Below are 13,760 nucleotides of genomic sequence, written 5' to 3' on the forward strand. Positions count from 1 at the left end.
ACTTTGTTGGGCATGGGAGGTCTTACCCAGTTGGGTTAAACATATGAAGGTTTCTCTTCTCTAATGGACATACCAACTATTGTACAGAATAGTTAGTATCACCTTGCCTTTTGTTTTGGTTTTCCCAGCTGGACTTTTCCATTGATTTTGTTTATCGTGATTGCAGTGTGACACCCATTCTTATAACCAGGACAATGATGGGTGAGGAGTGTTACTGAACCATATAATACTGTCACCACTGCTCTTTACTGTCTGAAATATCAGACCTGTTCAAATATGACATGTTAACCCCCTAATGGCAGCAGCCTACGAAATTCCCGATACTATTACAGTTGATGAAAATCTTGCTGATAGATTTATTGTATGATAGAAAGTTGTAAGAGCTATTAAAAATGTGGATGAGGGAAGCAAAGAACTTACAGTTCTTCTTTGAGTAGTGTCCCTATGGGTGCTCCATTGTAGGTGTGTCTTCGTCCCAGCACTTCTGATGAGCTTCAGTAGCAGTGTCTGTTCGGCCCATGCACATGCCGCCCCACCCCTCATGTTCTGCCACGAGGCTAACCCGTGCTATGTGGATGAACCCTCCTCAGTTCCTTCTCAACCACCCCAGCTAGAGACAGAGCGTTAGCTGTCTGTTAATGGATTGTAACTTCAGAATTGTTAATTTTTAGCTACCTTTTGGAGCTTCCCTTTCTTTTCTTTACCCCTTTATCTTTCATTACTTAAAACAAACAAACAAAACAAAAAAAATTCCCAAAACTTTATTTTAGACTTTGGTTTTTTCTTCGACCCCTGTCTGGGGTTCCCCTGGACAAGGTATGCCCAGTTCACTTCAAGAAGTGTCTCAGTTGCCAGAAATCTATCCCAGTGATGGACTCACATTCTCAATGCACCTGCTGTCTTGGAGAGAACCACATCCCACAGAAGTGTTTTGTGCCAACAACTGAAGCCCCGATCCAGAAAGGATAAAGAACTGAGACTTAAATTCCAACTAAACACTCAACCACCCTCCAAGCCACACCAAGACTCCAGACAGTGGGAAACCACACCGCAACTCTCTACTTCTAAGTGAGGTAAGCCCAAGAAGACGTCCATGAGCCACTCAGGCAAAGCCTCTAAGAAAAGGCCATGAGTTCGCACAGCGAGCCCTGACCAAGTCGAAAATTATCTCCAACTGGGCATGAGAAATCTAGAAAATGCGCTCAGGGGAAGGCTCCTTCGGTACAGATGTAGATGTCAGTATAGTCTTCAGCACGCCAGGCATTGGTGGACTGCACTATTGGGTACGCATCACCAACGACTTTGGAGCAGACATCTTGGCACTGACATCCACCCCCAGTATCGACACCTTCTGCACCGCCTGACTTCAGTACGTGACAGGCCTTTCGGTGTCTGATGCACCGGATTCACCTTTGCACAGTCCTGGGCCCCCAGTACCGAGTTCACCTGGAGCTCAAGACTCACTGGCAATTTCATGCAGTGCACCATCTTTTTGTCCACTGAGTCAGATAATGAGCAAAAGCACCTGGTCTCCCATCACGCTTCTCACCTGCCATATGGTGCCCAATTCCAGTATGGACCACAACCATATCATCCCTCTGATCCCCAGACTGAGTCATACCAAACTAGTGGACAATTTACATTCTTCTGCCTCATCCAGAATAGCCCTCCCTATTAATGAGGTCCTCATGGACCCTACCAAACTCATATGGCAGACCCCTCTGTCGGTCCCACCAGCATGTAAGCGGGCCAACAAAATATATTGCGTACCAGTAAAAGACACAATTTCCAGGCTCCCCAAGATTCAAAAGATGCACCTCATGTAGAGATGCCATACCAGTGTCGGATGGACAATCAGTGTATACATGTGCCCCAAAAGTGTACTCACTGTAAAAATCTCAAGGCAAGGGTCAGGCGAGATAGGGATCTCAGACTAAAATTTATACTTACGGAAAAATCCCTCAGACTCTTCTCTGACCTGGGACCGGACAAGGCTCCCTCAGAATGCACCCCGAGAAAAAGAACCGCATCGTCTTTTCTTTGCCAGGGTAGCAGGAGAAGGCGCTCACCTAAGAGGCTGTCCTTTGAACAGCATACCAAAGAGGCATCAGGTTCCTCAGGTATGACTAGGTCCGTGCTACCCAAAGACCTCAGTAGTCAGGGTGAGGATTTGAGAAACAAAAACTGTTGTCCTCCAACACAGCACCGTGGTGCGGAAACTGTTGGACCAGTCGTCAGCGGCACTTGACATGGCACCATCAGACCCCATGGCACAAATGGGGCACCGAAGAAAACCACGGTGCTGACACAACCCATGGCACCTATGTTGGCACCAAAAACTGTTACGGCACTAACAACTGCCAAGATGCCGAGCACGGCACTGACCACCATAACCTTCTCCAAGGGTATCTCTGCATCAGAAATCTGTAGAGCAGCTACCTGGCTACCTGCACACACTTTTGCTGAACACTATGCCATATTAGGGGACTCTGCTACAGGTGCCAGATTTGGCACCATGGTTCTATCATCCGTAACAGACTCCAGTGGGGGCTACTGCTTGGGAGTCTCATACAGTGGAGTACCCAAAGGGACACTGCTTGAAGAAGAAAGTTACTCACCTTGTGCAATAATGATGGTTCTTCAAGATGTGTCCTCCTGTGGGTGCCACACAACTCACCATCCTCCCCTCTACTTTGGAATTCTTGTCAATAACTGCAATAGAGAAGGAATTGAGGAGGGTTTCCCACGTGGCACTGGTTAGCCTCATGACAGCATTTGGGGAGGAGGAGGAGAACACATGTGCAGGCCAAACGGACACTGCTACCAAAGTTCTCCGATCAGCAGTGCAGGGATGCACACCCATCTACAGTGGAGCTCCCAGCGTGGGACACATCTCAAAGAACCAGTGTTACTGCACAAGGTGAGTAACTTCTTCATTTGCTGAGTTAGGAAACAAGTTTTTTGAAAAACTCAAGCTGAGGTATGGAGCAGCTGTGTCTAGTTCATGACTGTAACTCTGTTAATCGGTTTGTCTTAAATCCTGAAATTTGCCTCCGTTCTCTCCCTCACACTGGGAACTGTTGCCAGGATGTTGTCAGATGTTGGGTTCATTTAAGTCAAAACATTTGTTTTTAGGCACAGCCATGGATGCACTGAACAGCATGCAGAATTTCTTACGGAGCCGTCCTAAAACATTCAAGTCGGTTGAGAATGCAATTGAGTGGAGGTAATGTGCAAGTTTGTGTACTCTTCAAAACCTTTTATTGTATTAATTCTGCAATTGATCTCAGAGGAGAATGGTCTTGCGGTTAAGGCATTGGATTGGAGTGCTGGAGACCTGAGTTCTGTTCCTGGCTACTAATGCAATTCCCCAATCTGCAGAGTGGGTATTATACTTCACTTCCCTGCAAGGGCATTGTGAAGATAGTTATTAACGTTTATGAGATGCTTCTGTCACATATAAACATCTGGATAATCGTTGCATGTTGGAAACTCTAATTTTTGTACGCCACATCTGTATTCAGGATGAGTGCCTGCAGGGTGAACTTGGAAGAGCTAGATGGGCTGTGAAACTATGGGTTGTGCGCCTATTACTGGACCTGTTAAATATTGAATTATACTAGATTAATGTACCCAATTGACCCTTGATGTTTGATTCCCCCTTTTTTCTTTTTTCTAGTGTAAAAAGTGGACAGATAAGAAATCTTGAATCAGCCAGAGTTTCTATGGTTGGCCAAGTCAAACAGTAGGTTCTGTTTTCTAAACACTTCTTAAATGTTTTAAGATCCCAAATTGATAACAGAGCATAAGTGTGCTTAACAAAAGGCAAATCAATCTTCTCGCAGATATCAACTCCTCCTTTTACTTACCTGCCAAGGCTGACCACAGTGGGTGAGGAAAGTAGTACTAAACCAATTACAGCCATCAAAGTTCCTATGCTTAGGGATGTCAGTCAAAATTTCACTTGTGTAGAATGCAGTTACCCATCAAAGATAACTTTTTTTTTTCCTGTGCAAAAAACATTTGTATATGCAAGTGATAGAGTGCAAAACAGTGGGTGTGCAATGGCCCATGCAAAGATGTGCTCACGTAAATAGACTAGCTTGATGCCCATTCAGAAATTTGGTCCCTAAATTCCTCCTGCCAATTCAACTGAAGATATTTTTCACTTGCTGTTCTCCTGCTACTGTGCATTGTTAAATAGCTCTTCATTGCACTCCGAAGGCGGTGGAGTTGAGTGGTGATTAAAATGTCTATTGCATTGCAATCTTATACAGCACCATGATGCTTGCCAACAGCATCAGGTATTTCTATTGTTTATAGTCTAGTATTGTCATAAAAAAAGCTAATTTTGCTAATTTGACTTGGACTCTTCCTTTCTTTCTCTTTGATGTGTTAGAGCCTCAGATCAGCCAATCTCTGAAAAATCTAATTGTATCCTCAGGTGCAGGTGGTCTCTCCTAGAATCTTTAAGATGTTGGTTTTCACAATGGAAAAGGAATCTGTTTCCATTCCTATTTTATCAGGTGTGAAGAGGCTGCTAGTCCTGAGGCCCCTAAAGCTATAGTGGAAGGGATTATTGAGGAGGAAGAGGAGGAGGAGGAAGAAGATGACTATGAAGGAAGAGGATCTGTTAATAAAAGGAAGAAGGAAGATGATACAGAGGTGAGGAATTTCACTGTGTTCTGATGGAACTAATGCCTTCACTAGTCTCTTCATCTTCAGGGTATTTGGAGATTTACAGGGAGCAAGAGGCCCACCCTGCAGCCAGCAAAGGAGATGCTTCCATGGAGCTAGGTGCCTGTAGGACGGCATGTAAAAGTTCTCCCAAGAAGGAGTAGCTAGCATTTGTGCAGCTCTCATTTAGGGCCTTAGTGTAAACAGGAGTAACTCCTGTGACCTCATTGCTTGCCTCAGGCCTGAGTTTAGGCCTTAGTCTCATGCTGCTGGCTACATCATGAGTTATCACTTGAAAGTGTTTCTAGATGTTCATGAACTTGACCGTGCATGTGACCTAGAAAAGAACTACTCTCCTGAAGGAAGGGGGGTTCCTAGATGACCTGCTCCAGTGAGTCGCTGTGTGCTGGGTCCTGACACTATTTCATCATCTTATAAAGGCTCGTCAGTTCCTGTTGGATGGTATAGATCATGTAACCTAACAGTCTTATTCCCATAAGTAAAGCTAGTAGTACGTGATGCAAAACTGTATCTTGCCCCGGCTTCGTGGACGGGCCCAGGTGTTTTGACTGTGTTTGAATTTTTAGTTCCAGTGAAAGGTGCAGATTGACAGTCCTGGAAATTGAGGGTCTCTCTCTTAATCAACACATACAGATTTCTCTCCAGTTTCCCTATTCATTTACTGTGACATGGAGTGAGCATGTTTAGGATTAGGAGGATAATTTAGTGTTTGCAAGCAAGGTTGCCTAGTTAGGACCACATGGGGGATGAACTGACATTAGAGTCATGTCAGCATTTGACTCTGTGCTTTTACTTTTGTCTTCCAATTGGCGATTTGCTGAGTTTATTCTGCACTAGTTGTTTCGGTTGAATGCTAACACTTAGCTCTTTATCTCCCCTGTAGACAAAGAAAGAACATCTGTATACATGGCGAATCGAACTGGCGAAAACAGAAAAGTACTGGGATGGGTGGTTTAGGGGCTTATCTAATCTATTCCTCGGTTGTCCTACTCCGAAGCTGCTGCTTTTAGCAGGTAGGTGTTTCCTTTTTCTCCTTAGTTAGAGCACTCATTCACTTTGATTACATTCAGCCTGTATTTTAGAGGAGGGAAGTGTGAATCTGTGGCTATGATACTGGTCTGGGAATAATGAGTCTGGCTTCTATCCTGGCTCTTCTACATACTTTGAGAGACTGTAATTGTGGGATTAGATAGATGTATCGTCATAATAGAGGCTCTGACCCATAGTGTACCATGTCTCACTTGTCTGACGTGTTGCAGCTGTAGGATTCAGCTAGTGTTCTGCTAGGATTCAGGCTGTGTTTATACTGACGGCAGCAAATTCGCCGCCACCAGATCGATCTTTCTGGATTGATTGAGCGGTCAGTTTAGACCCACTCAATTGATCAGGAAGTAGACTGAGTAAATCCACCCGTCGATGTAGCGCTACGCTTCTTGAGGGGGAACGCTGTTCCCATTGGCGCAGCGCAGTATGAACAGCGTGCAGAAGGGAAGCAGAACAGTCAGCGTGAGTTACACAAACTACTCTGTGTAGTTTGCGTAACTCCCGTCTACTGCCACCAAATCGCGAGGTAAGTGTAAACCATCCCTGAGACTCAAGCCACCTGACAGGAGTAATCAGTTACTGCAGACCTAGGCTGGATTTGAATTCAGGACCTGAAGCTGAAAGGATCAGTATTCCATGACCAATCCCTGTCACCATCCAATCCCCTTAGTTGAGTTCCATTTAAAGATGTTTGGGAGAATGGATGGATGAATGTTCCTTCAGGTTTTTGGCAGTGATCCTCTCCCGTCACTGTACGCTCCTTATGTGCAGCAGGGAAGCAGTTTAGCAGGTATCGCGATGCTGTTTCTATTCCATTTTTCACACCCAAAGTCTTAGCAGGGCCTGACTAGACACACTTTCTCTGGCTTCTCCCCAACATATCTGTTTACTTTATTCTAGGTGTTGACAGGCTGGATAAAGATCTAACAATTGGACAGATGCAAGGTAAATATTTAATACTGTTAGCTGTAATGCTCTTTCACATGATTTTATGTTGCAGAGGGTGGAAGAGTTGGAGAAGAAGACTGAGATGGTCCTGACCAGGGGCAATCTATATTGAGACAAACAAGTGTTTTGTTAGTCCCCAGAGTAACAGTCTGATCCCTTGTCTATGATTCTGTGTTAATGGAAGCTAGAGGAGTTATTCGATCTTGCCAATTTCCCTTGTGCTAATGCAGGTCTGTTGTTGTGCTTTTGTTTAGTCTGGTATTAAATATTCAAGTGATGGGGCTTTGTCATGTCTTGTGGGGATCATTCTGTGATTTCCTCAGTCTTGTCATTAAGAAGCTTTTCCTGATTTTCAGTCTGTTTTCTTTTAATTCTGTCCCATTGGTCCTAGTTGCACCACTTGTTGTCACCTGAAACAATCACTTTCTGGTGCTGACAGACTTCTAATAATGCTTAAGAGACAAGTTGGGTGAGGTAATATCTTTTACTGGACCATCTTCTATTGGTGAGAGAGACAAGCTTTTGAGCTTATGACCTGAAGAAGAGCTCTGTGTAAGTTTGAAAGCTTGTCTGTTTCCAACAGAAGATGGCCCAATAAAAGATATTACCTCACCCATCGTGCCTGTATAATATCCTGGGACCAACACCTCTAATAATGCTAGATAGTTACATTAGCACCTTTCCCCTTCCAGTCCCCATCACTGATTTCTTTGGAAATTTCTGATTTCTGTGTACACGGATTTCTTTGGAAATCAGATATTGGAAGAGAAAATGGGTGATTGGATAAAGGTCCTGGCATGGTAGGTCTGACAACTACATTCATCTCAGGAAAATGGGATGGCATTTAATACGAAGCTCTCGGAAATCAAGAATTAGGAAGATAGTGAATGAACATGGTTTTAGTTACTTGTGCAGGAGCTCTGAATTAAGAAGGCAAGTTCTTGTATCCTGCTGAAGTTTTATGCTCTACATATCATGTTGTTTGACATCAGGTGTCAGACACAGCTTCCCGAGTCCCCCATCAGATACTACAGTGAAAGTAATTTGTAAAGAATTTGAGATTTCTAGTAGCAATGTCCATAAAAGCACAGAATATTTTTTTATCTTAACAAATTCAGTCCCTGCGTTTAGTATTTATAGTGAATTGGCTTTTGCAGTCACATGTAATGCATGCCTGAGTCATTGCCAGGGAGGGATACGTTCACACCAAAAGCAGCTGCTCTGATTCTTTGATCTGCAGGAAAGTTCCAGATGCAAGTCCTCCCTCAGTGTGGCCATGCAGTCCACGAAGATGCTCCAGACAAGGTGAGTCGCAAGGCGGTGCGGGCTTTGGTTGCAGTTCTTTTACAAGTTAGATGCAAAATGGGTCCATCACGAATATGAAACTGTGAGGACAAACTTCATAGGTCCTGTGTATACCACACCTATGAGACCTGGTTACTGACAGAGCGGATGAGACTAAATCACATCCCTGAAGCTGTCCTGAGAGCCTGGACTGGCCAAGATGTCAGCCTGCTTATGGAGACACAGATCCCACCTATCTTACAACTTTAACTGCCGTGTGGCCCAGAGCTGAGTCAATGAGACAGTAATTTTAATGTGGCTTAATCATAGGATTTTTCCATCCTTAACTTCTTTTAGGTCACCTCAGCTTTTATCTTCCCCCTCCAGCCTTCAGTGCAGGTTGCTGCTTATATGGAGGGATATTGACTTATTAAAACCAAGTAGTTCAAATTTAGAAAACTTCATATGAGCATCATTACAGCAGTTTATGTACTGACAAACAGTGACTCTTTAGTATCTCTTATAAGCCTGTGTGCTGGTAAATAAAATGGTACTGTGGTGTAGTAAACAGCACATTTCTGGAAATGAACTTCTGAGTTCTTATCTCAGCTCTGCTACTGATGTGTGTGTGTGGTCTTGAGTCACTGAACTGTTCTGTGTCTCAGTTTACCTCCTTGTAACATGGAGATATTTTTACTGATCATAAAGAGATGTTTGGAAGAAAAATTACTTATAAAGCATGACATATAAGTAATTTTCTGCCCTGAGTTAATCCTTAAAGAGACACCAAATTAAATGACAATTGTCTTATTTTTTTTTACCTACTAGAGTACATGCTTAAGAATTATTGTAACTGGAGGAGATGGCAAAAAATGTTGTTTTTTTTTTTCTTCAAGTTTACACTTGGTTTTACTGTGTGCTTGGTATTATATAGTCATTTATCCCCTTTGTGAGAAGTTCCACACTGAGGTGGGGTGGAAAAAAGTATAAAAAATGGGGGGTAGATATAGTATTTTGAACTACCTTACATTTTGAAACTAACTAGGTTTCAAGTTGACTGTGTCCCTTTAAACTCTGATTCCTTTCCCCCCCTTCAGGTTGCTGAAGCTGTTGCAACTTTCTTGATCCGTCACAGGTTTACAGAACCAATTGGTGGATTTCAGTGGTAAGGATCTCTGGGTGCTAGGGCTGCATGATTCTCTTCCTGTTCCCCACGGGAAGTCTTGCATTCATTGTGTGCATCCGGGGGGGAGAGATGAGTATAACAAGTTGTTGTGTGGAAAGGGAAATAAGGATCAGCTTGGAACTTTAACGTAACATTAAAAGCAGCATGTAAATATACAGCCGAGAGCACAGGCAGTATTGTATTTCATGTTCAATGTGTAAAGATTTCACTGTCTCTAAATGTCTCATATTTTAACATACTAATTGTGGTAATAAAACTCAGTCTTGTAGGGAGGAGAAGAAATGGGCCTGACCTAGTTGATTTCTTATCCCTGATGGGGCAAAACTAGCAATTTCATTGAACTGTGTTAAACTGATCTTGTCACTGTAAATAGTTTAGGATCCAAGAATGACCTATTTTCAAACTACGTAATGGGGTGGAGAATGTCTTCCAAATTCTAAACATTACTATGGCTGTTCTTGTGCTCTGGGTCTCTGTCATAGAAAAACACAATTTCCAGCATGTTTCCTCTGCCAAAAAACATTAGCAAGAACATACATTTAAAGCTTAAAGCTGCGTTGTTTGCCTCTCAAATCTCACTGCTGTGTCACCCATGACAGCCTCCTGTATTCTCCCATCGTAATGAATTTCAGGAGCCAAAGCTCCTCTCTTGGCAGGGTGGTTAATGAGTCTAGATAACGTACAAGAAATACATAAGGTGAATGGAATGAGCGCGGCTGGCTGCTGCCTCTTGACTCCCAAGGTCTCCTATACAATAACAAGGCAATACTGAACTGATGCCTTAGCCCAGAGGTCCCCAAACTGTGGGGTGGGCCTCCCTAGGGTGTGGAGGAATGTTTGGGGGGGCAGGGCCCAGGCCAGTGCTCCTGGGGGAGATGAGGGGGTGCGTGGAGGGAGCACCACCAAAACCCCACTCTGGCCTGTGCTCCTAGCCCGGCCACAGCTTCTGGCTGCTGGCTTGGCCACGGCTCCACTCCTGGCCCCGGGCCCTGACAGTGGCCCAGTTACAGCTCCACTCCTGGCCACAGACCCAACCCCAGCTGTGGTCCTGACCATGGCTCTGGCTCCCAACCACAGCTGGGGGTGTGGGGCTCAAGGTAAAAGTTTGGAGACCTCCTTAACCTGATGGTAGGAGGCGTTGAGCTGCTGGAGGAACATCTTTTAGATGAGGTATGAAACAGTGTTGTCCTGACCACCTGTCATTAAAGATCTGTAAGAAAAAGAGGGTTACCCAGGTGTCATGTCCCAAAATTCCTCCTGGAGATTTTGGGTCAGAGTTACTAGGCCAAAAAAGTGATCATGTTCCACCCCTGAAGTGACAGTATTTTTAGGGGAAGTGGTATCAATGAGCAAGTGAACTCATCCCGTGCCTGTTGGTGAGAGGCAGGATGAAGGTTGAACTGTTAATAATAAGAACGTGAAACCTGAGGAAAGCGTACAGTGAGTGTGTGCTTTAAAGCAATGGAAGGAGAAGTCCCCAGGGCAACATGATGCTGCATCTGAGCCCATAACAGGATTTGGCAAGCTGTGCCATGCCTGTGAGGATTATGAGGCATTAGCCTGTTGCTACTGCTATCATGGTTGTACTTGACAGCAGCTTCAAAATAGACGTGTCTGCAGTCTGCTGCTTTAAGCCATAGAAAGCAGGATAAAACTCTAGTAACAGTGAGAGCTAGGTATCTATATTGCTGTTCTGCTTGCAGGCACCCGATCGGGGCATTCCCCAAGTAGACTTAACCTACATTATAGATCCTTTGAGTTTCAGCTTTATTCGCATTAGTGAGTTACGTTGGGTGGTGTGGATTTGAACTCTATGGCGGATCATTGGGATGTAATTTATAATCTTCTTCTTGCCCCCCGCCAGTGTGTTTCCTGCTTGTTAATATCCTGATGTTCTCCAGCACCGAGTTCCGTTGTAAATAAACTGCACCAGAGGCCACTGTGATGTATCCATATCCTTCTCATCTACCCAGTTCAGCAATGACGAGAAATTGGCATGAGATTCGTCCCACAGAACTGGTTTCTCCAAAATGTGTAAATGGCTTGGAAATTCTTTGCCGGGAGGCAGCTCATATCCAAGACCCTTGCGAAGCTCGTCGGTTTCTTGGACACGGGCTCCTCTCCGCTATCACAAAGAAACAACCGGAAACCCCAAGTAGAACATATCTCTTATGTCCATGAATCCTCAGGCTTTGTTGAACACAATCACCAAGGGGCTTTGGGAAGACCGGATCCCCAAAGGGCATTGCAGCAAATCTGAAGGCCTCAGGATTTCTTCGTGGAACTACATGGGAAATGGCCCCTCAACACTGTTTTTTTGTTTTTTACGCATGTGAGGACCCAGTTTCTTTCAGAGTTTTTCATCTCCCCAGGGCTGGCCATATGATTTTTAGGGCCTGTAAATTGTCAGGGGGAGAACCGACTGCACTATGATTTACCTCCTCTTCCAATTCCACTAAGGGCAGGACTAGGAAAATGGGACCATGAGCTCCTTTGAGGGTCCTGCCACTTCCTTGACAAGTTCATTTCCAGGCTCTCTGGAGGAGAGTTGCCTCAGCAAATCTCTCTATTGCAAGCACTCAGTGGGCAACGGCCTGGGGCTCTACATGAAGAGTAAGCCACAATATCGCCAGTAACTTCATGAGCCATCACAAACAAGCCAGTGGCCGTTCTCTGCTTGTGCAGTTTCTGCCTAACTGGTTCTGCACCTCTTGTCACCGCACACAAGCGGGGATTGGCACCCTGGGTACCAGCTTTGAGGAGGAAAGTAGGCAAACCGGGCAGTGGATGGGATGCTGAGCTAGCTAGCAGGAGGGAGCGACGGGGGGAAATCCCACCAGCCGTCTGACCCTGGGGCCCCAGCAGTTGCTTGCTGTGCATGTGAGGTCCAGCTTCATGTACTGTGGGAAAGTCGCTGTTCTGTACTTGACATTTAGTACTGATCAGCTTCAGGCTTTTCTTTCTAAATGCAGTAGCTATGAGAGAGTTGCTTCAGGGCACAGACCAGCCCTGGATAATTCATTAGATCCTTTTCACCTGTGAAATCCCCTCCACAAAAGCAATAGAACAGTTCCACTTGGAGCTGTTTGCAACAATATTATTGGTGTTTTTCAAATAATAAAAACGGGGCTTTATTCGCTAACCCTCTCGTGCTGAATGATGAAGTGACTCTGCTAATTGAAGCACCGCCCTGTTTCTCACCTGGCCTTGGAGATGTGATCCATGGCTGTGGTAAATCCTTTACGTTTGTGCAGAGCTGGTAGGGATGAGAGGGAAGTGGTACAAATAGCAGGTAAAGCCCAGTCAAGCATAATGTTTACCCTGAGGGAGAACTACTGTTCTCTTCTTTTGTCTGATTCACACACGCGTAAGTGCTGGACTCTTCAGCTGTGGTCTGGCTGCGTATTCCTTTCTCCCACATATCAGAGTCTGAAATCACTGGATAAGAAACGAGAAATTTGCAATTCCAGGTGAGTTCTGCGTCCATCGGACACATAGGCGATTGATGCTGATGTGCTAAACAAGGGGTTTATGGCTCTTTGTGTAGCCTTCCCTGTCAGTCACAACCTAGCATTGGTTACCCATGTGATTTTTGCTCACTGACCAATAAGGACCCAGGACTAAGTGCGTTCTAGTCTGTCTGCTGAATAGTTTCATGGTTTCCAACAACTGAAGTCCGTTTCTAATTGAGAAATACAACAGAAAACTCCATTTTCCCCACTGCATATCTTGCAAGATTCTTGCCCCTTTTCAGATTACGCTGGTTGTCAAACTGTTTGTGGGGGTGGGAACCGAAGCAGTGGTATGCAGTGTTAACCAAGGCCTTCATTTAGCAAGCTACCTTAACCTTGTGTTTAACTTCAAGCATGTGAATAGTCTCACTGGAGTCAAATTCTGTCATGTGCTTAAATCCCTTGTGGGGATTAGATGATTCCCCATGTTCATCTCTTGTGCTGTCCTCTCCCTTTCTCGGGAGGGAACTGGTTTATCAGATGGCTCCACAAAGAGTAAAACACCTTCTATTTAACCCTTTGCTGTAGCACCACAAGGGTAGTGAGTGGCTATATTTCCATGCACTGTGCCATTGGCTCCCTGGAAATGTTTTTTTGTTGTTACGCCTTGGCAATTATGACCTTGTTTTATGAAAAATAAATATTTCACAACCTCTTCTGGTGTGGCTATGTTTTATGCCAAGCTCTTCAAGTCCTGACTTGTAGCAGAGAATGGATGTTCTTTGTGGGGATCCAACTAGCTTTAAGTTTGTAGAAAGCAGATTCAGAGGGCAGGAAAAATCGTTTGTGTGGCAGGATGTTGCACTGACCCCTTTGGTTGAACTGCATCAACTTTGTGAGTCTGACGCACGTGCAAAATTTTCTTAGTGACGTTCAGGGAGGAAGATGCTGCAAAATGTCTCAGTGCTGCAGACGGAGGTAAACAACGTTCAGTTAAAGGATAATACAAACTGCAGGGAAAATACTCCATAGAGATGAGGGGAAAATACATTTCTTGGCTGGGAAGCTTATTAAAAACATGGAGCTAGGAAATCCACCAGCCCCTGATCTCTCCCCGGTCTCCATGGCCCTTGAATAAATCATTGATT

General features: G+C 44.6%; 1 protein-coding gene across 4 annotated transcripts in view; it reads left to right on the plus strand.

The window, feature by feature from the left end:
- Positions 1-13,327, plus strand: part of PPME1 (protein phosphatase methylesterase 1) — a 45,096-nt gene extending 31,769 nt beyond the window's left edge. For all 4 annotated transcript variants that reach the window (XM_067533328.1, XM_067533330.1, XM_067533329.1 and 1 more), the window contains 8 exons: positions 3,136-3,226; positions 3,680-3,745; positions 4,527-4,665; positions 5,582-5,711; positions 6,643-6,687; positions 7,931-7,995; positions 9,072-9,139; positions 11,025-13,327. In XM_067533328.1, the coding sequence (XP_067389429.1) occupies positions 3,136-3,226; positions 3,680-3,745; positions 4,527-4,665; positions 5,582-5,711; positions 6,643-6,687; positions 7,931-7,995; positions 9,072-9,139; positions 11,025-11,043 (623 nt within the window). In that variant the 3' untranslated portion in view covers positions 11,044-13,327. The remainder of the gene's footprint in view (positions 1-3,135; positions 3,227-3,679; positions 3,746-4,526; positions 4,666-5,581; positions 5,712-6,642; positions 6,688-7,930; positions 7,996-9,071; positions 9,140-11,024) is intronic.
- Positions 13,328-13,760: the final 433 nt, after the last annotated feature.

Source organism: Emydura macquarii, unplaced genomic scaffold (assembly GCF_026122565.2).
Source record: "Emydura macquarii macquarii isolate MOO-44397 ecotype Brisbane River unplaced genomic scaffold, CSIRO-AGI_Emac_v2 contig_3328, whole genome shotgun sequence".
Classification (NCBI taxonomy): Eukaryota; Metazoa; Chordata; order Testudines; family Chelidae; genus Emydura; species Emydura macquarii.